Genomic DNA, 22,645 nt, shown 5'->3' on the forward strand with positions numbered 1-22,645 from the left:
CACGACTCTACTTCGGAGCGTTGAAAACATTCGAGCCACGTCGAGAGTCCGCGAGCATTCGCGTAGCTTTAGATTCCGGTTCCAGCGGGTCGTGGGGGACTGTGGTCGGAGTTCCAGGAGTCAAAGTTATTAGTCGTCGGAACGATACTTTATCGTTGATACGTGGTATTACGGTAGAAACCAGTTCTCTCGAATGACTCACTCTCCGGACCCATCTCGGACCCATCTCGTTCAGCCCCGCAAAAGTCTTCGCCCATTAGCGTATACCTACCTACTTATCGAATTCGTTAAGCTCTCACGATAGCTGCGGAAACACGCTGCAACCTCGGCACATCCAACTCCGCGTCACTCCTCTGATTCGAACTCTTTTATATAACTTTCTTTCGGAGGAGAACGGTAATTGACGAGCGCTAATTAAACGCTAATTTGCCCAGTCGTGTCTGCAATTTTCTACGTTACAATAACGATGTAAACGCATACTTTCGCCTCCTTTCGGTTTTTTTCTCGATCGTTGAAAACGAAGTTCCAGTTGTAAGGGAGCGAGTACATAATATGGTTATCGCTAGATAATACATCAACGAAGAAAATAAATACCGTTGTAGTTTGGAAGAAGGTTAGTTTCTAATAGCGATGAAACATTTCTTTCAGCCATAAGAGCACCCGTACACGTTTCTTCGGTGCAACAGATGGCTTCGGTTTTACGGAGAATTAGACAATTTCGACGAAACGAATCGTGACTCAAGGTTTCGCCAGTATAGTTGAATGCGATCATTGCGTTTTATTTTCGCGACTAAAGAAACTTTGCTGAATTTTCTTTGCAGGGGGGACGAAGAAAATTGTTTCTGAATCGAGCTACAGATTGCATTTAAAACACGTGAAATCTCTGACTATTTTAGCTACGTTTTGTGGAAAATATTTCTCTCTCGAGTTTTCAGAGAAAAGATTCGACTCGTGGATCGAATGGTGCGCGACGAAAAGTATTCAGTAGTAAAAGGGTTAATTCCAGCCGACGCGACGCGGCGTGCATAAAACAGAACGCGGTCTACCGAGCAATTTTCCGGGTATTCATCGTATCTCCGGTCGGAATAGGGCTAAGTCAATTCGAGACAACGATTAATCATGCCCATACAACTCAATTATTGTCCACGCCTTCTTTAACGCAACGCACTCTGCCGCACGCGTGCACGCGTTCCATTGGCTCGACGATCGTTCTCCATACCGTGATCTGCACTTGTGAATATCGTAAGTTTCAGGTTTCGAAAGTTTTACATTCGAATATGTTTCGAAATTTGCTAAAGTATACGTAAACCATGCGAGTTGATCGGCAGTGTCGAGGATAATCGATCGAATACAATTTTCGCGCGACCCGACTCTATGGGAATGAGTTTTTTAAAGGCAAATCTACCTCTCGCACGTGGGTGGCTATCGAGTGAGCACAATCTCGGTGAGCTGTCTTGGCTCGTTCGGTTTTCATTAATTATCTTAGGCACTTTTGCAGATAGGATCGCGTTATTGAGCAACTTTGACGCTTGAAAAAGTGGAAACTTTCGGTTTGATGGATTTATGGGAACGCATGTGGACTTTGTACACCGGAATCTTTTCCTCGTTGTCGCGGGATTATAGACGAGTACACGTGCGCACATGCTTTTCCAAATTGAATTGGCACTTTGTTAATCTCGTTTCCAAATTCCTCTCTTCTCAACGATTGCTCGAGTGGCTCGAATAGAATGTCTTCTTTGTTAATAGCACTGCCAAAAACTTGAAACACGCCCCTTTGTTCTTCGAGTACTTACCCCGTCTCTCGTTATCGTGAATCTTCCTTATCAGCGGGAAGGAGTTAAATTACGACGACCGGTTGACGAATTGTTATCACGAGGGCGGCGTGCAAGCGCGGCGTTGTCTTTGCTGCAAAACGCATCTATCTTTCGCCGGACCAATAAATCCCGCGTATAACCACTCGCGGCTATTTACGCGGCCGCTCTCAACTCTCAAGTTCTCCACTCCGCGAGGTACACGAGCGCGCATCTTATCTCGCTAAACATTTTCGCGAAACAACTCTCGACATATTTTGGTGTTTGGTATACGATATCGTACCATTTTCTCTATATTATCCAAATGCTGCTTCGTGCAAACATTGTCTCGAACTCTTGTTGGAGTGGCACAAAAGAATCCAGGACCAACTGCAACAATCCTCACTGCTGTGACGACGTTTCAGAAATGCACTATCCAGATGTATACGACGAAAAGAAAAATAGAATATTTCGAAGGCAATTCTATTTAAAAATAGAAGGGATGGCGCTTCATCGTGACATATGCAGAAGCTGACGGTCGTGGGTGAAAACGACGGTATCTTTCGAAAAGGATCGCACTCCCGTTCCACTCTCGAGACTTGTCCGCGTGGGTTTCCTTCGTTATTGCCGATCAAGAGAGTACCAGCCCACGCATGACGCCGTGTTCCTCCCATTTGCCCCCTCAGGTGCGAATCGTTCGCTCATCCTTCGTACCTTCCCTTCGTACCAATTTTAAGTCGATCGTGCAGCGGAACTTTTTCAAATAATTATTCTAATTTATCGGTTCAGTAGAAATCGATCTTCCACCGAAGAAAACAAGAAATTTAACGCTACGCGAAATAAAGAAGTTTTCAGAACGATCCAGTAATATCGCAAAGGCAACGTCTATTCGCTCGTTATCACGATATAACCAAATATTCACACGCGTTATGCGCAAGTACGCAGTGCCAATATTTACTCTAATATCCTCGCAATCCCCTAGTTAATGTTTACTCTCCATGGATACGCAATCCGAATCCCGACATCGTTTGAATGTCGCTCTATCTCGAGTCTTCCAACATCGTTCTTCTCTACCATCGAATTTTCTGCTTAGTTTAAAGTTGCAAAAGTAAAATATAAATCTTATTCGAAAGAATCATAATCTCTTTAATGCCAGGATTACTATTTGTGGATCTGGTGCCTCGATAAGCTTAACAGAAGCTAGAGACATAGCGATGAGCATCGATTAGTCCAGTGATTTGGTACTTGGTAGTTGTACCAAAGAAAAAAGTTTCAAGTCCATTAATGGTGCTTTTACTTTAACTGTTCTGGATCCAACAGTATTATGTAACGATTTTAAGCGAGGAATGGGAGAAGAACGAAGGTGGCGCTGTTCGGGCGGCAGTTTCGAATGAAAATAAAGATAACGCTTCGTCATCGAGTGCCTACGCGAGTCGGCGGCATTCACGTTTCAGCGTTTTCGGATTTGCACGATGTAGCCCACGCGTGGCGTGCCTTTTAATTTCCTGCCACTTTCGCATCGGGTATAGCATATGGCCCGGCTCGGCGAGAAAACGAGAGAAGGAAAGACAAAAAGCGAGCGTGTAGCGTCTATTGATGGCGGTGCCCACGCTTGCGCCCGCGCACCATCGCGCCAGCATTCATCGAACATCATGCGTGTACCCGTATAGCGGCACAGGTGCGTGCCTCTGTTGATGCCTATTTCTCCACGATTTTCCAGTCTTTCCATTCCTTGTGTCGGGCTAGATTTCATTTCGATAACGAAATCTATCTGCTATCAGACTATACAACGATCGACGATGAGTATCGGTAGCCCTGAGAAAAGGCTTAAAATTCTTTCGAGCACATTTCACGGATCAACTAATCTTTCTTTGAAGGGAAAGCAAAGTGAAATTAGTATTGAAATGATTACGAGGCATGCTTGAAAGATTCGAGTATTCGAGTATCCTTTCGATTCGTACGGAAGAAGCAGATTGTAGTAAATCTTCGATCCTTCTTTGCGAAACTTGAACCGCGATACTATGTAATTCACAGACTTAAGATTTTACATCGGCTTAGAAAGTTTGCGGGAATCTGAAAACCAGGGAGATCTCGCAGGAATCCGAGGTGTTCAAAAATTGACAGTTCGCGATTCCGGAGACACTTTCGAAGTTTCGAACGGTTCATTTGTTTCGAAGGCGATGAAAGAGAGATAGAGTTTAACAAACTTTAAGAAACCACGAATCTAATTACCAATTGGACTAGTTTCTTCGATCGTTGGTTTTGGTGACCTCGAACATTCTTCGAATCTAAGAAATCTTTCAGAAATTCAACTTTAATATCTGGATGGAAAGTCAATCGTCGCGTGTCTACTTTTTCTGTGGCGATGCATCGTCTTTTCTGTAATATCGGGTCGAACGAATAAGATAAGTTTACTTTATCAAATTTCGCAACATCGTGAAACGAGAAATGGAGAGAAATCAAACGCGCTTCGAGTTGCGTCGTTTCAATCGGTACGCGTGTGCGTACAAGCGAGAAACACGTGCCCGCATGTCAAGAACTTATTCAGAGAACGAGAGAGCGACTTTTCAACGGGTTCGGACCATGAATGGGCGATCGGTGCTACAGACAAGCCGCGAGCGTTCCTTTTTTCGTCGGTTTTGCGGATGCTTGGCGCCATCCCAGGAATTCCACTTTTTTTTCCTCGGATAAAAAAAATCGAAAGACGTCCCGAACAACCGTCTACGGAAAAACTGCTTTCGATCAGGTTTACCGATTTATGCATGATTCTCAGGAAACACCCAAAGATTCTCCTCGGTTGGGAACAGGTTAAAGCTTCGTAGGGTCTGATCATAGTTGGTGTTAAATTTCAAATTAAGGAGAAGTTGCGCCAATTAGGTTTCCCAATATAGCTCACGTTGTTTGACAAGATGTGATCCATGCTTACAATTATCAAATAATCGGTAATTAATGAGCTTCATACGATTAGAGAGTGATGTAATTTAAATGCAACTTGGGAGATTTTTCGTTGGCCCACTTACATCATTCTACTCGCATGTACTCCCTTGAATAGTTGGAGTAAGTTCCGTGGCGCACGTGGCAGACGAAGGAACAAGGCTTCAGCTAGCATCGATGACTTCAAGGCGCGATGTCGCCGACGTCACCGCGTAAACGCGTCTCCTTCGTTGACTGTAATTTTCTCTTCCTCGATCGCGATAATTGCTTCCTAACAACAGGCTAATTTCGAAATGCAAGTCCGTTTTACGACGCTAATTCGACACGACGCGACTCGACTCGACTCGACTCGACTCGCATTGTCTCCGCGCCCACAAGACGAATAAATATTTACGAGCGGCTTGTTCGCTTCGTTCCATTCCGTTGAGTTATCTTCATTGAAAAGACACCGTGGGGGTCTCTCTATTTTTCATATTTTTTCGCTGAGAAGAAGATGACGACTCAAAAATTAGTATATAATAGAAACAAAGTTCCGTTGAAATAAATCCAAGACATCTCGATGATGCGCGATTCGTTTTAACGAGAAAACCACCCTTCTATACGACTCGATCTTGATATACATGATACGCGGGGTGAAATACGAGTTCCTTACCGGACGTTGCTAATTGAATTTTGCGTGCCAAGTACATATTTATTTCGTATCTTTGCCTTCAAACTTGAAAGCCGAGTAAACCTGATCTACGTTGATTCTAGGAATAAGAAGAGCAAAGGAGTCTAGTTTAAATCTCGTGTACCGTCTATTAGTTGTCCAACGCAATATTTGTTATCGCTTAGTTCGAATTAACGAGAGAAAATTATTTGGAAAGGTGTCCTGTTACTTTTTCGACACGGTGGCATCCCCGTGGGACGCGATTTTCTCTCGAAGAATCGACAGGCGATATCTGTAAATCGCTCGATAAAAACGCCGTCCGGCCCGGTGTCGGAATCGCGTTGTGTCGGGAACAGATGAAAAATGACAAAAGCATACGGAGAGGTCGATTCGATAGCTCCGCATCATCCGTTCTCTCTCGAGTTACTTTTGTACGAGGACTTGTCACAGCCAGTTCTCGCGCAGAATCCTCGGTTTTGCTCAAGGCAGTTCTCCGTTAAGTGCACACATAGCGTCCAATTACGATTTCGAGACTTAAACGAAAACAGATCGAGCGGATAACAGCGATGGGGAAAAAAAAAGTGGTTCGAGCCACGGGCGAGGGAACGATCCACGTTCGCGAGTGTCATCAAATGTTAATCGTCTCTTATTTATGCTTCCTTTGCGCCCTAGGACGTCTCCGAGCAACGGTTGTTAGCGAGCGGATTTGATTTTTAATTATGTCGATAAATATTTCAAATACGTCCCGGAGACACGGCTAGGCCTGTAATTGATTGTCATTTCGTGATAGCCAGCCACCGACACGAATACGCGCTTCATCTTCTACGAAGATTCTGCTGATCTTATCGGAATATCGGCCCGACGCGAAGCCGCTGTCTGGCGGACGGCCAATTCACATAATTTCTAGCCTCTGTTTTGACATAACGTGCTAACCAGTCGCCGATTCTGCAAAAATTTGCCGGATTTCGTACCACCTCGAAACGAGGGTAACTTGGATTATCGCCACAGCGATTTTCACTTTCGAGATCCACCATTTTCCTCGATTCGTTCGTTTCCTTACTATAATGTAGCGTCGAGTGCGGTTTTCGAACTCACCCCGGACGTTTGGTCGATGCAGACGAGTTTCAGGCAATATATGCGCAACGGTGATGAACGCTTGAAGTATCAATGGATAGCGCATGGTTGTGGCTAAATTGAAAGTGCACTTTATAATAAATCAGCAAGGGTCGGTAGGTCGATAAACTCCCGTCCTTTAAGCTGTCGTCTGTTTATCTGTAACAATAAAATATAATTGCAAACTCTGTATAAGAATCACAGTGTACTCGAGTATATTCGCCAAGATCTGCAAGGCTTTCGTCGAGAATCATAAATTGAAATGTATAGATAGTAGCAAGAGCATGTAGCAAGAAATCGATCTACTGTGACGTAATTAAAAATTACGTATAACACGAGCGTGTAGACGATACTCTTACCACTTTCCGGAACGCGTAATGATAATAATTCCGACAACGATAACACAAAAGTTCCACTGGAACGCATCGATTGAGAAACACGAGCGTTGGCCGAACCTTAATAAATGCGTGGCTTGTTTTATTCGAATCGAATCGTTACGCTGAAACTCGTTCGAAACGTTTATAACGCGAGCGTGTAAGTACGCGTTTAACGAACAAACCGTCCCGTGCGTATCAGATGGGGCCACTTAGGATGCGACTGTGGAATATTTATAAGGAAGACGCGGTTGTAAAGGGTTTCCTGTCGTTCGGATTGAGATGTCGCCCGTATAATATGCCACACAAGACGAGGACATCGTCGAAGATTAACGACACGAGTGCATCGTGAAATTCTCTCGACCAAGCATGCACACCGACGAGCAATCGGACTTCGCTCGCACGGTGTTTCTCCATCGAATGTTCCTAATAAGAGTTTTAATAGATATCGTTTGAATAATTTTCCATTTTCCATTTATCATCGAATCGAACCATTGCTACGTAACAAGAAACTGTCACAGACACGCGCGCAACACCGGATAATAACGCTTTTTTCCCTCGTTTGTTATCATGGAATATCGTGGTACAACAGACTCGGGTGTTGTTCCATTCTTAATCAAACAAACCACTCCAGTTATTCCATTCGTCGATTAAAAATATCCTTTGAATTCGACGTCGAACGTTTTCTATATTTTTCTATCGCGAATCGACAATCGTGCAACTACCCAAATATCCTAGCATTCGCTTCAGATGAAAATGGCTAATAAAACAAAACTGTTTCGAATGCTATACGACGGTTAACAGTATCGTTCTTTGAATCGTTTCACGTTTTGTTGGACGGTTGGAGCAGACAGTGAATCGAACTAAGAGAAAATTGGAGGTGGCAGGATCCACTCGAAAACCTCGAGAACGTGGGCAATCGACGTAGACGACGAGGACGAGGAGGATGGCGACGACGGTGCGAGAAAATGGTCCGCGAAGTGAGAGGCACCGGAAATGCGTTTGAGTAAATGTTGGAGCGCGTGGGTACTCGAACGCGTGCGAAAATGCGTACGCTCGAGGAAAAGAGGAGCGAGCGAGAAAACGAATCAGCGAAATTACCATCGGACACGTTCGAACGGGATTTACTCCTACGAATACGTATCGACGCTCGCCTCCGACTAATTCGCTAATGTTAATAGCAGTTAATCGACAGGCTGCCGCGACCGGGGACGCTGGAGTCGTTCGAGACGAAAACGGCGTGGTTGTGTCGAGCGTTGTGCAACAATGTTGCACGCTTAAACTTTATTATGTTAATATAAGGTAAACGGTCTAATTTACTAATTTATCCAAACAGTTTTTTCACAATAATCAAAGTACAAAACTCTGGCTTGATATTATTGTTTACCTACAATACGTTATTCGTTATTCGTTTTTCAACGCGGAAGTTTAATTAATATCGGTGAAACGCAAAAAGAAGAGGTCCGCTGTCGGGTATCATATTATAGATCGAAGCGCTCCAGACTATGATAACAAACTCTGTACAATGGCTATACAGATACAACTATCGTTTGATATGCGTATTACATTAAATTTGATAACCCACGTTTAATTAATTTCAAATTTGCAACGCAAGTTAGGAGACGCGTGTACCTACAAGGATGCAACGAAGTGCTGGTAATTCTAGTGTCGATTCTGTTCGTTGTGCAGAATTTTCGAATTAATTCACACGCGACGAATTTGCATCAAATCCTGATAAAACAATACATATACTCGTATATCTAGCGGTTCGCGCATAATTTACGACACCGAGAGATGGCCGTCGGAACGAGAAAATGTTCTCGCCAATGGCGACAGGTACGCCCGCGTCGAAAAACAACGGGTACGTCGTCGAATAAAGCGTGATTCACGCCAACTCGGGTCGCGATGCAAATCGAAATTTATTCCTTCCGTGGTTCCTTGCGGAACGACACGCCTGAATAGTCCCATTAGATGTCAGCAGCGGAGGAGGTTATTCAAATTCGTGGAAAAACGTGAACAGGAAGCAATGGAAAGGAAGACCAAGATTGCTCGAGTAGCTCATCGAGCGGAGTGTAGCAAGATCCGAAGGGCCAGGCGTGAACCGGCTCGAAGAGTTCGTCTCGATCGCGAGTATGGGGGCGACCGCGACCGCGCGGTGTCAGGTAAATATTCGCGTGTGATTTATGCGAGGTATGCGAACCACAAAGAGCATTCATTCAATGGCCGAGACGCCACTGGCGCTGCCGCGACATCAACACCGCGACATCATTGTTTCTCGAGTGATCGATCGAAGTAGAACGGGACTTTGTTTATTTACGTTTCCAAATTAATCGCTACCACCACCATTCGCTGACCTGGTTTGTTGATAGAATAGGCGACACACCCCTCTTCTTCGTGAAATTACGAACATTTCCCGATAAAATTTTCCCGATTCCCTCCGTAAAGTGTAAAATTCTCCATTGGCCCGTACGCCCATTAGGATATACCGCGCGAATTATCGCATGTATAATTTATGAGATGTTTATCGCGCGTAAACAATTATTTGAAGTTGCAATCGCTTTAACGCAGAGAAACGAATTTGTGCATCGTTCGCTGTTCGTGTATTTGGGCGCGTTTGAAGCTCGCGGCCGAGCGCGCATAATTAATCGGTTCAACAGCGTACGCCTTTGGCGCGTTAATATGCAATCAATATAAAGTGAATTCACCGAAAAGAACGTTTTCGAATCCAATTTTTCACTTCGAAACGGCTATTTCGATTAGTCTATTTTGTCGAACAGACGCCATTTCAGACGACTACCAATAAATCTGTAAAACAACCATCTATTAACTTTTGAACGCGTTTGGACGGTTGCTCTGCAAAAGGATAAATCGAATTTCGATGATTTGTATCGTGTTTTGTTAGCGATTAGGCGGTTATATCGACAGATCAGAATACGTACCCAACGATCGTGTCGGGTTTCTGTTCGGAGCACGTGGTGTGGAGTTTGGCGGCGACGATGGACTACTCCGAAACACCTGCTCGCACGTTCTTCGTAGGTACCAACGGTCCCGTGGATGTAGCACTGGAGTTGTTCTGCCACCCCCGTCTCTCAAACGAGCGATCGATTCATCGAGTTCTTTGGTTCATCGCCTGACGTTTCACTTTTCGCCGGAAGTGTCGGTACGGATCATGGAAACGTGCTCGCGGTCGCGGCCGCGTTCGCGCCCGCGGTACGGAACGAGGACCCGTGGGGGAGGGTCTGGTACTCGGGAAGGGGGAGTGCGCGGGTCCACCGTGAACCACAGGTGGGAGAAATATAGAGAGACGCAAGAGGAGTGGATTCACAGAAGCCGTGGAAGGAACGGTGACTCGAAATGGGGTGAGAAAACGAAGGGGGTAGTTTTTCTAGCAGAGAGTCAGAGTGATCCTTCGCCAAAGGAGGTTCGGAGGTGGAGATAGGTACGGAAACGTAGCGAAACCGCGAAACAAAAAGGGGAAGAGGAACGACGGAACACGGATACCGACTCGGCGGTGAAGTCGTGGGCACGGTCGCCGTCACAACACTAGTGGTCTGGTACACTCTTCCGATGCTCTACGTACACACGATCCTCCTCTCCGTGTCCCTGTTCCCTCTCGGTCGGCTGGCCCTGCACTCGCTCTCCTCCTTCCTCCCTTCTCCCTCCTCCCTCCTCCTGCCTCCCCCGTCTCGCGGTTCGCGTATGGCACGTCCGTACGATACGCGGATTACGTATGGCCTCTACTGCGCGCTCGCATTCACGTTCGCGTTCATGCTCGTGCTCGCAATCGCGATCTCGCCCCTCTTTTCCGCCTCTTCTGACTCGGTTACGTTCAAACGGAGAACTCGGTGGTTCCCACCTATGTACCTCGGTCGGCCGCAAAAGCACGGACCGAGAATCGAGACAGGGCAATCTACTAGGTAAGACTAGTTCCTCCACCCAGTCGTGGACCCGTTTTCCGTCCGACCGCTCTCCCTTCCTCTGTCTTTCGATCTGTTACTCTTCCAGGCTCTCCCTCTCCTCTCGTCATGTCGACTTCTCTCCCTATCCGTTGCTCCTTTTAGCGGTTCGTGTCTATCCCTCCTTTTCGATCTACCTTCCCCTCTACCGCGACTATGATTCTCCTTCCCGCGTCTTTCTCCTCCATTTGGCGACTTTTATCGGGGTGTTTGATAATCGCAAATTCATTCGACGATTTCCAATTCGCGCATCCAACGCTTTCCCACGCATCATTCAACTACGATTTTCGGTCCTCGTTGCTCTTTACCCGCGCGACTTCGTTGCAAATTTATTTACACGTCGTGCAATCGCGCATTGCGAAATTTGTTCCCTTTCTACCCGTGTCTCGAGCTTTGCTGCTGTCGCTTTGTTTTATTCCTGGTTCTCATTTGCCGTGTACGCGCACGTCGTGTTTATTCGCGCGACATGTTTTCAACGTGTATCGCGCCTAACTTTTTCCATCTTTCTCTTCCCACGTCGGATCTTTTCGGTTGTTTCCTCTTCGAATTTCGTTCCCGTTTGTTTTGCCTTTAATTCGTTTTGTTCGTTACGGATCGCGTGTGCGAGCACCGTGTCCATAAATCTCTCTCGTGACGCCAACTTTTTCTCTTTGCGATGTATTAAAAAGACGTACGGCAAGACCTCGATTTGACGGATTTCAGATTCAACGGACAGAATTCTGCGGGTCGTACGCCGATGTGTTTCCGAGTTGTATACCATTCCCGTTACTTCCCATTCGGATACTGCCGCGAAAATTGATATGAATACATAATAACTCGGAACAAAGACGGAAGAATTTAAAATGGTTTACGGTGTATTCGATATAGGTATGACATATCTAAATAGGACGTTTGTGGCTGTCGAGAATTGGTTTGTGCAATGTATTCCCTCGCAGACTGAAAAAAACTTGGACTCCGCTTGGCGCGAATAAATTTTGAGCCGCTGACATGTATGTTCCTCTGGTTGAATAACGTTCTGGGTACAGACGATAAGTATTGACGGTAAATGGTCTCTTTGTCCATCATCTTCTTCGACATCGACTACGTCCTTCCGCCGAGTTCATAAATACTGGCAAACGATCGATTGTTTCTCTTGATCGCCATGCCGCACCGTTTCGCGAATCAACGTAAATAATCCGTTCCACGGCTCAGCGCAGTTATGGTCAGCCATAATCGTATGTTCCCTTTCGAGTCTCGAATCGGGGAAATCGTAACGGGATCAGAAAAATGCGCAGCGTTACATTTCGGAAAACTTCGAGTTCTGTGTATCTTATTAGCCATGCCTCGGAAGCAAATAATAATTAGAAGTGTTATTTAAAAGAGAGCGGCGCGTATTCGACGGTGAATCGAACTATGGATAAATAAAATGGCGCAGAGGGACCACCCACTTCGTATTCGCGATCGAGGTCGTTTCCGTTCGACTGTACGAAATGCAACGACACCGAGTAAGATTCGTTTACTCTCGCGTATGACAAACGATCAGCCATAACGTCGAATTAACTTCCAACCGGTCGGAGTACGTTTGATTGAGTCTACCAGACCGCATCCGCCAAGAAGCATCGAGTTCCTATGCGCGGTAGCAATCGATCGACTGTAAAATACTTGCAAGTAGGGTAACGCGATCCAGCGGGTTGTCGAAATTTTTTGCTGAACGCCATACGTTGAATCCATTCGTAATAGCTCGAATGATCCAACTTTTTTCAATGACTTTCGTGCAAGTTGGAAAAAATTTGGAATTACTACCCAAATTGCTGGCGAGACGAAAAAATATCATCGATACATCCAATTACCGTTCCGCTTTTTATTTTCGAGTTCTCGCCATTCAGAGTCCACGGTGGTCGTAATGATTTATCGAAAAGATCGCTCGACTCATCCGATCTACGTAATCCGGTGAGAGAGCAACGTAAAACCCGCTCCAGTTTTACTTGCTCGTCTCTGTTGAACGAAAGCGTACACGAGACGGAGAGAGTCTGTCTCGAGCCGGATGGTAAATTCTCCAGGGTGGTCCGTTCGCGCTCGTCACCGTGGTTGTTGATGACAACCAGTCATTGGCCAGGAAATATTGCAATCAAGGCTACGAATCCAACAAGGGAAGAAGGTCCATTCGAAATGCCACGGTAAACAGAAATTTTGTCTGGGGGCAAGCACGCGCGTACAAATCCTCGAGAAACGTGGCTACTTTAATTTCAGACATTCTTCTAAATGTTTGTGGTGTAATATCGCAGAGGAAGTGATGTTGATTGTCGCGTGGGTATGACTTCTGTACGCTGTTTTCAGAGATTTTGATCGCCGGCTATAAACGTCGACGCGACGAATAACGGCTGTTACTGTTTGGAAACAAGTGCATGGAAGGTGACACCAAACGATCACTTGGTAGTTTACTAAACGTTAGATAACAATAATTATTATCGTTCGTGTAAGTTTCTACAAGTACTTGTAAACCTTCCTATAAATCCTTGTTTAAACGTTGAGTCGTAAAGTCGCCCGACACGATGATTGTACTTGTTATAAATTAACATAATATAGCTGTTCGAGAGTTCGAGTTACGAGTTTTTGAGAGGAACGAGATTCGAACCGTGGCTAGAGAAATACTTTTATGGTACTACGTACCGTTTCCTTCACGATCGCATAATGAAATGCCTTCTACGACGCGAAACCACTTGTCGTTCGGATCCGAACAAAGTGCAACAAGTGTACTCGAAACGATTGCCGTTAACCGAAGCTGAGCGTAAAATTGAACGAGTATCGACTCCGATAATGCGGACGGTAATATAGCGCGGTGTCGCTTTTATCTTTGTTCGTGGCTCGTCGGTCCGTGAAACCTGCAACACCGGACCATGCTTTTTGCGGTTCGCGTTTCAATTTATATTTACCGTATAGTTCGCGTCTCCGTTAAAAGGCTTTTCCAACAGAGTATCGAGTTCGTTCGCGATGAGCGAAACCGTATGCTACCCTCGCGGTACTCCATACCAGATTTGGGGAATATGATACTCGCCTTCGGTTCAATTACAACGGAATAGATTGACTTTGGTTTACGATTAATTTAGTAATTATATTTCGTCGAGAGACGTAACGTGGTTTATGAGCTCCTTTCTTCGTAGAAATAATTTGTAAGTTTGAAAAACATTGTTACGTTTTATACAAAGTGACAATGTATGTAAATGTGAATAGCGATGGTTGGAGTAGGTGCAGCAGCGTTGAAAAGTACTTTTGAGTTAAAGACCCTGTAAGGGTCGGGATGACACCAGGCGGAATTTATCCGTGGTGATAATCGTAAACAATTGCGCGAGGATATCGTTGTTCCGTATCCACTGCCGACTTCAGGAGCCATCCGACGAAAAACTAGTTTGTCATGAACGGATTTCAAGCACTTGTGACGTTTTTCTTCGTCCTCGTGACCGCGAACGGAGATTTGCTCAAGAAGTACGCCAGCGAATCTGGAAACGTATACCATGGTAGGTAAGTGCATTCGCGGGCTGCAACGATTATCAATCCAATGGCGAAAAATCCTCGAGTCGATACACTCCCGTACGTCGAACGTTCGCGTCGACGACAGTTTCATCCGTGCTCCGTCCATTCGATCTGCTTCGAGCCGATTTCATTTCATCGTATAACCCTTCTCGATGAAAAATGCCATGTATGTACTTTTCTCGACGCGGTCTCTCGTTCTTTCGTTGTTCCGTCCCGTAGACCGCGCAACGACCCGTCGCCACGGATTTCCTTTCGACAAATGCACGACTGCTCCCGGTCGACTTGGAATTTACGACTCTTTGTCTTTGCGAAGGGTGCGCCATTCGCGATAATACATAGATAGATACATTGATTTATTGGCTCGGGACAGTATCTCGGTAGAGCTTTAAACTGCAAGAGTTCGAGACAGACATTTGCAATAATAATGACGATGATCATTTTTCCGTGGTGTTCGATGTTTCAGGTATACGAGAGACGTCAACCAGCCAGAATTGCTGATACCGAGACGAGTGCTCGAAGATGGTAGCTTCGCCACGTACCGTTTGCCGAATTTCTACGATCGACAGGAGATCAACGAGCGCAGAAAGAGGTCGAGCGAGGCAGGGGAGAGGGAGCCCGAGGCCGATAAATTACACCTGGTGCTGGCTTTCAACGGGATCGATCACCACGTGGAGCTCAGTCCGTACCACGAATTCATCTCGCCCGACATGGTGATCGAGACGCGGGGCTCCGGTTTCAGGAGCAACCTGAACGAGGCGGTGCGATTCAAGAGGGCCTCGGATCGACAGTGCCATTACCGAGGCTTCGTCAGGGACCACCATGCGTCCAAGGCTGCCTTGTCTTTGTGCGACGGCGTGGTTCGTATACTCCTTTTCCTTTTTTAATTTACTCCATTTCTCGCCGCTTCATTTTTACTTACTTCACCATCGACGCGCGCCTTTCGAAAGTAGCTTGCGTACTCGAGCGAATACATAAACAAAAATAGTTACGCCGACGACGTCACGTCTACGCTTTTCGGAGCATTCGCTAATCGACAGCGATTTGGAGTACTATAATCACGAGAAATTCTCTGCCGCTCTCGCAAAGCGAGACCACGCTGATCGAACCGAAACGCTTGTTCGCAAAACGAACACCGGCTTTCAGTTTGACGCAATTGTCGCGCGTGTTGCGAGACACGATCTGCATAATCTCCTCCTTCCGTTGACAACTAATTCTAGTCATCATAGGGGTTCTTTGAAAGCAACGAAGCGATGAGATACGGCAGATACCATTCGATAAACTCAAATTTCACGTCGCGTCGATCGAAAGTTGTTTCGAGTAATTTCCTCGAGCGTATGGACAAGCTCGATACGCGTAATATTTTCGGGGGGCAGTTCAATAACCGGAGACCGATCGAATTGGCACGCGGCGCGTTATCGAATCTGTAAATTTGGTCGAATATCAAGGTCCGCGGGTCTCGACGGCGTATAGACCGCAATTTGCAGCGAATTACGGACTGGTAGCTTGTTTGCACTCTGGGGAGAAACGAGGATCATTCTGAATTATACCGTTAGTTCTATCTAGGCTAAATGTTGCATGCGCAACCGATCCCCGTAATTGAGATCGGTGGATTGTAATTTCCGTGGACTCGCACGTAATACCATGATTCGCGGGGAAATTCGGTATGGATTCGACCTTTAAACGAGCGAGGGGGGGTTGCCGCGGTGTGTTCTATCAAATTGCAATTGTTGCATGGAGCACGCTCGCTATTTGGCGAATTAATGCTCGCTGAAAAGCGAAACTTTAATTACAAGTTCGACGTTAATCCGACTCGGACGTCGTTGGCGATTTTTTGATTTTTTTTCCGAGACTGGTAGCCCGTTCGTTGGCGAGTCCGACGCGGCGTCTTATTTACGATAATAGTGATCAATTGGAAAGGTAAATGCGTCTGGATCGCGTGCAGGTCGGCTACGTACAAACTAATCACGGTCGGTACTTTATCGAGCCTGTGAACGAAGCTGATCCAGAGCCTGATGGCCAACACGTACACATCGCCTACAAACGATCCGCTCCTCATGAAAACGATGCCAAACACGATGACCCTCCGAAGAGGCATTGCGGAACCAGTGGTTAGTGCGACTAGTGTTTTCATTTTCTTCTTCTGGCACACGAACCGCAGAAAAAGAGTTTCTACATATTTTGAACAGATAACTGGGAGGCTGCATGGGCGGAACAGTTAGCGAAACGACAGAAGCGACTAATGGAGGATAATTCCGTCGCATCGAAACGAGAGTCGGCGCCAGTTACGTCTGGGACTCATAGTATACATCGGTATATAGAAATTGGTCTGGTCGCCGACAGGAGGTTTCTCGATTTTCACAATAACACCAACTACGAGCAGTATCTTCTAACGATCATGAACATGGTGTCAGATTTTTATCACGACAGCTCTAGCGGCAATCAAATAGACGTGGTCGTCGTTCGCATGATATATTTAGAGAAGGAGAAGGAAGAGGTAATACGAAACCAGAAAATAGTGGAATGGATGCGGATGATAAATCAGTCGAACTACTTTCTTTTATCAAAATCGTTTTTCCATAGATAGATTTGCTCATTAGTCCCGCAGCGGAAGAAACGTTGGACAGTTTCGCCAAGTGGAGCTATAAAATGAACCCTCCGGATTTCACTCACCCAAATCACTTCGATATAGGTGTCCTGGTAACCAGGTGCGAACATCGCGATTATAACACATTACTTTCGATTAGTTACACAGATCACCCTGTACCACAGAGACTCGCACGTTAAACTCGCCAAAATAAATTCGCGTTTCAGGTACGATATTTGTTCGGAAGGTACAAATTGCGACCTGATGGGTTTGGCGTATGTGGGGACCGCTTGTAATCCCGAGAAAGCAGCCGCCATAAACGAAGACAACGGTCTACTGCTTGGAATCGTAATTGCCCACGAAGTTGGTCACGTGTACTGTCCATGCACGTTCCTTTGCTAAGTTTAATCCTTTCGCTGCTATCGACGTCTATAGGCGTCTTCGATTCGAACGAAGCATTCTCTCTCAACGTCGCTTCGTTTGACGACAGTCTACGACGATTTTCTACCGTGCACACTCCTGTTCTCGAGATAATCGCGTCAAGACTTCCATTCTCGCGCATTGGCCGCGAAAGCACGGTTCGAACAGCTTCACAGTGTCACGAAAGCGAGACAGATTTTTTAACAGCGAAAGGATTACCTTGGCGAACAAAAGAATGTGCGTTTTTCCAGGATGGGCTGTTCGCACGACGAGGAATCCATCAGCGGATGTCCGCCTCAAGACAAGGATTCGAGTTACTTCGTCATGTCGCCCATCGTCTTCATTTTCACGATTAGGTGGTCCAGATGTAGCAGAAAATTTATAACCGCGCTTCTCGAGTAAATTACCCGATATTCGATTTCGCATTCTCCTTTTCCCATGCGAGTTGAAAATGTCTATTGTCGATTCGTTAGGAGCGGACTGGGCGAATGTTTGAACGATGATCCAAAAAATCCGCCGGAAAAGTTCAAGTATCCGAACATGTTGCCTGGCGCGATGTATGGAGCGGACTTTCAATGCGACATGATGTTCCCTGGCTCGGTGATGTGTCAAAACTCTGCGGTAGAGTTGAACTTTTCTCGTGAAAGCCTCTTTTATAACAAACATTGATTTAACTCACCGTTTTGGGTGTTTCGTCGCAGTATTTTATAGATTATGCTTAGGTCTGTTTGTGAACGAACGTACGTATATTTCAACAGCCGTCGTGCGACGTCCTGTGGTGCAAAGCCAATTCGACCTGCGTCTCTCGCGGGGTTCCTATGGCCGACGGAACGAAATGCGGTGAAAACAAGGTTCGTACGTTTTACGATTAAATTATCATTTGAAAATTGCTGTATCGGCTGTTTTTGTACGCGACAGTCGAATGATCGTCGTTCGGTAATTTTCGCGCAGCCGCCTTTTAACGATTTCCCTCGCCTCTCCCCTTCGCGAGGGATTACGATGCAAAGTGGGAGAGAAAGGGGTGCAAGCGAAATGGAATAATTTAAAATTTCCGTGACGCGAACTGTAACTCACGCGAAACGCTCATAAAACGGACCGTAACACAATGAGAGAGTAAACAGGAAATATTTGTGCAAACAAGAGGCCCCTTGCGAAATCTCGAATCTGTCGCGAGAAGCAGAAGCTATTGTGCACAATAGCTCCGATAACTCTGTGAATGTTGATGTTAACTATAATTGGTTCCGACAAGTTGTATAGTTTGGGTTCCATTATTATTTCGAATGTTTGTTCATACGATATACAACACATTCAGTCGCAAGTGAGCCGTTTGTACCATTAGAAATTACGTACGAGACGACCTGATATATTACGTTGCAAAGCGAAATGCCGAGAATAAAGAATGCACGCGTATTCACAGTGGTGCGTTCACAAGGAATGCGTGGATATGGGCAGTCGACCGAAAGCGGTGCACGGTGGTTGGGGTTCGTGGGGTCCCATGTCCTCTTGCAGCAGAACCTGCGGTGGTGGCGTCAAATACGCCGAGAGGGAATGCGACCACCCGGTGCCTTCCAACGGAGGCAGATATTGCATCGGTGCCAGGAAGAAAATTCTCACGTGCAACACTCAAGTAAATTTCATGTTCTCTCTACGCGATGCACTCATAATATTAAATCTGAGGGATTTCACCCCTTTTTAATTATACGACTCTTCGAATATGCCACTTGCTTCCCTTCGGTTTTTTTTTGCGCTTTAAGCTAGAGAAAATCGTAACGAAAAAATTTGATACAGATTCAGCAAAATTTCGTTTTCGAAAGTCGACAATTTCCTCGCTGTACAGGCATGCGATCCCACCAAGCCGTCGTTCAGAGCGGTACAGTGCGCGCTATGGAATACCCAACCGGTTTTGACGGACGGGCTCCATCAGTGGTCGGTTTATTCCTCTCCGGGGCTTGATCCCTGCCAGTTGTACTGTATCAACGAGAAACACACGTACACCAAGCTCTCGGCAATAGTAAACGATTCGACACCCTGTAAACCTGGGACGAATAACATGTGTGTCTCCGGCACATGCAGGGTAAGAGAATCTTTATTATAACGAAAAGAGGTTTTGGAGACTCACCTTCGATCTTATTTTAGATAGTTGGTTGCGATTGGCTGCTGGATTCTAGCGCTATCGAAGACAAGTGTGGCATTTGCAAGGGTGACGGGTCGAAGTGCAAGAAAATAGAGGGGTTGTTTGATACCAAGGACGTGAAAGAACGTAAATTATTCATCTCTTTTGTTATCAAGATTTTCTAAGCGGAAATTCAAATAAATAAATAAATAACGATTAATGATATAAATACTCGAGAAATATGTTTTAACAATCTGGCGATATACGTGTCAGGATTCGTGAAGATAGTGACGATACCTAAAGGTGCTCGCAGCATACACGTATCAGAAAACAAGCCACACCAAAACTCCTTGGCGGTGAGGCTCGAAAAAGAGAAAAAATACTGCCTAAACGGAGAAAGGTAATTATTTCGAAATTCTTTTGGCTGAGAATTTAGTGCTAGCGTTTCGTTGTTAGTAGAAAATGTTTCTAACGATTACAGGATGGAAGCGCAAAGCGGCGATTACGAATGTGCCAAAGCCCTTATCATTTATATGCATCCCGAGCCAGAAAGAGAGCAAATTGAAATAAAAGGACCGATAGCTGAGGACATTCGAATAGAAGTAACCCATGATTCGCAAAGGCGTCTGTATCAAAAAATGATTTACGATTGTTTCTATTTCAGTACGTGTTCTATCAAAAGTCGGAAAATCCAGGCGTTCGCTATGCATACTACGTGATGTCCACCGATCCGTCGTATACGCCGAAATACATATGGGATTTCATGGAGTGGTCCGAATGCAATGCTAAATGCGGCGGTGGTACAATGGTAATATCGATATCGAACACTTAAACAGATTTGAACAACTCGATTCTACTTCAATAAATACAGATTTCCGAGCCGTCGTGTGTCGAAGAGCACGGTGGGAAAGTCAGCGTGAGTTTCTGTCAAGGTATACAGCCGCCGGAACCGAAAAGTCGTACGTGTAATTCGGAACAATGTCCTGCGAAGTAAGACAGCAGTCAGTGATTAATATTTTAGGAGTAATGTATTTTGAAAACCCGTGTTCGTTGACGTTTTAAGATGGCGAGTAAGTCAATGGAGCAAATGTAGTGCCTGTGATGGTAAGACTGGACTGAGGCATCGAAAAGTACAATGCGTCAGACCTGCTGCTCGAGCTGGCGAAGACGACGTTCAAGCGAATTTGGACGCGTGCAAAGGTCGCGTGCCGAAACAGAAAGAAGAATGCGTTGGTAAGATTGTCGTAAGAATAGTGCAATCCACGGGAAATACACCAATACGTATCTTTGCAATTAATAGCAGAGCGCACTTACATCGTATCAGTTTAGTTTACAACGCGTCGTTCCGCGCTTGGATCAGTGTTTCAGTCCGTACCATTTCAGATATAATAGAATTTTCTTCGAAAAATGCAAATTTCTTAGCCACATAGTTAAGAAATGATCTTTCCTCGGAGGAAATTTTACCAAAAATAAAAGCGCTCCAGCCGTTACTCGATCTCCAATTGTACTCTGAGCATTCGTCAACAGGCAAGAGGCCGTGCAGGAAGAGTTGTCCAAAAAAGGCCCGGAACGCGAACGGAGAAGTCGAGGCCGTGAAAGAAAAGCAGGCAGTGGACCAGGCCAAGATGATCGACGCGTTCGTCGATCCGATGTTGGTGCATGGGGTTCCTCGCGAGGCCGACAAGCTCCGAAGGACGAACGACGCCGACGCGGCGGACTTCCGGCAGCTTCTTCGCGACTGGTCGGTCGCTCGGGAGGAGAAGAAGAAACGCAGCACCTGTGCCTCTGAGAGGAACTTCACCACGCCGAAGCCAGGATCGATCATCAAGGACTCGGTGCCGATCGAGAATGTCGTTTTGCTAGAGGCTCCATACATGGAGGAGAACCTTCAATCGAATTTGTCGGACAAGGCGTACCAGGAAGCAGGCGACCTCGTTGGCATGAGCATCGACACCTCTCGCGAAAAGGTTTACAGGGGCTCTCAGGCTATTCAAAAGATCGAAGAGCTGAGCTATCCAAACGGGACACCTTCACCGCGAGTCGTCAACCAGAGTTCGGCTTACGATCGGTTGGCTGGAATCGTGGACGCTGTGGAGCAGTGAAGACGAATCATCACCGTCTCGAACCTTGGAATGTCGAATCAGACTCTAGTGGAATTTATCTAGAGATTGTTGAACTCTAGATGTATAATATAAAAAAATGAAAAATTATTTCTCAACGAAGCTATATCGAATATTTCGACCAGAGAGATGAGACATTATTGTCTACTCCCGTTTGGCTCATTCGTTAATGAAAAATATTCGTGTAACGAACTGCTATCTCGACATCCGATGACAGGGTTTCACTTTTGCCTAGAGTTTCGCGATATTTTTGCGAAACGTACCATCCACCAGCCCGGCGAGTTTTTCCAAGCAACGAGGCTTGGAAATCTGTTGCAGCGGGCCTGCAATTTGCGCTGCACTTTTCCCAGTCGACGAAACCCCGCGAGAATTCCGCCTTACGAGGGCTCTTTTCTTTCAGACCCAACGAATACTTCACCGTCGCGTTCTCTTTCGGTAGAACCTATCAGATGTAATAACTTGCCGGGTCAACAGAATTATGCCAACCGGAGACGAATAGAATTACTTTTTCGAACTCGTTGTAATAATACATTCCGGTCGCAATAATTATTTGCTCGGTGAAAGAAGCGACCATCTTGCGAAAGAACTTTATGATTACGCTGAAAAATATGAAATTCCAAGAATAACGATCTTTTAGACTCTACGTAGGATTGGAATTGAATGCGACGGCGATAAAAATAGCGTGCCTCTTCCCGTATTTTCTCCCGACTATTTTAATAATCGAGATAATGGCTTTATTTGCTGTTCATACCGTTGTCCTTTCGTTGGAATTCGTGTTTTATTCGGCCGTCTTTGTATTTGTAAATAAACACAAATGCTTCGAGGACGAAGAAATAAATCTTTGATAACGCGAAAAGGGACGTTTTCTCGAACGTTGAAGGGCGTAACGCGGTGGAACAGCTTGATGAAACGTGGACCGAGAGAAAGCTAATTAGATTTGAGTAACATTCTCCGAGACGGTGGCCAGTTCCCCGCGGCTCGAGATACGGGAGACGGGAATGCGACGTTCGTTCTAATCAACGGATGGAAAAGTTTTACGCGGTGTGTCGCGTAGGTGTCACCGACTGTAATAACGGCAGCCA

General features: G+C 45.7%; 2 protein-coding genes across 3 annotated transcripts in view; one reads left to right on the top strand and one right to left on the bottom strand.

The window, feature by feature from the left end:
- LOC128875106 (A disintegrin and metalloproteinase with thrombospondin motifs 7-like) overlaps positions 1 to 10,749 on the bottom strand; it is a 28,645-nt gene extending 17,896 nt beyond the window's left edge. Inside the window, exons 1-2 of one of the 2 annotated variants that reach the window (XM_054120458.1) lie at positions 9,800 to 10,749; positions 6,469 to 6,645 (exon numbers count right to left, since the gene is read on the bottom strand). In XM_054120458.1, the coding sequence (XP_053976433.1) occupies positions 6,469 to 6,553 (85 nt within the window). In that variant the 5' untranslated portion in view covers positions 6,554 to 6,645; positions 9,800 to 10,749. The remainder of the gene's footprint in view (positions 1 to 6,468; positions 6,646 to 9,799) is intronic. The other variant, XM_054120457.1, reaches the window with a different exon arrangement.
- Positions 10,750 to 14,207: 3,458 nt separating this feature from the next.
- On the top strand, positions 14,208 to 21,812 carry LOC128875165 (A disintegrin and metalloproteinase with thrombospondin motifs 7-like). Its single transcript, XM_054120539.1, has 18 exons — positions 14,208 to 14,314; positions 14,790 to 15,183; positions 16,269 to 16,434; positions 16,513 to 16,820; positions 16,907 to 17,031; positions 17,138 to 17,284; positions 17,582 to 17,728; positions 17,804 to 17,948; positions 18,089 to 18,181; positions 18,748 to 18,957; positions 19,168 to 19,404; positions 19,467 to 19,590; positions 19,717 to 19,843; positions 19,925 to 20,045; positions 20,108 to 20,251; positions 20,315 to 20,433; positions 20,507 to 20,676; positions 20,971 to 21,812. The coding sequence occupies exons 1-18, from the start codon at positions 14,208 to 14,210 to the stop codon at positions 21,543 to 21,545; spliced, it is 3,459 nt and encodes a 1,152-aa protein (XP_053976514.1). The 3' UTR covers positions 21,546 to 21,812.
- Positions 21,813 to 22,645: the final 833 nt, after the last annotated feature.

The sequence above is a fragment of the Hylaeus volcanicus genome, chromosome 4 (assembly GCF_026283585.1).
Source record: "Hylaeus volcanicus isolate JK05 chromosome 4, UHH_iyHylVolc1.0_haploid, whole genome shotgun sequence".
Lineage (NCBI taxonomy): Eukaryota > Metazoa > Arthropoda > Insecta > Hymenoptera > Colletidae > Hylaeus > Hylaeus volcanicus.

Coding starts and splice junctions, on each gene's coding strand:
- LOC128875165 (XM_054120539.1), top strand. CDS start 14,208: ATGAACGGATTTCAAGCACTTGTGACGTTTTTCTTCGTCCTCGTGACC. Junction 20,046..20,107: donor CTGAGGACATTCGAATAGAA/GTAACCCATGAT, acceptor TTTCTATTTCAG/TACGTGTTCTATCAAAAGTC. Junction 20,252..20,314: donor AATGCGGCGGTGGTACAATG/GTAATATCGATA, acceptor CAATAAATACAG/ATTTCCGAGCCGTCGTGTGT.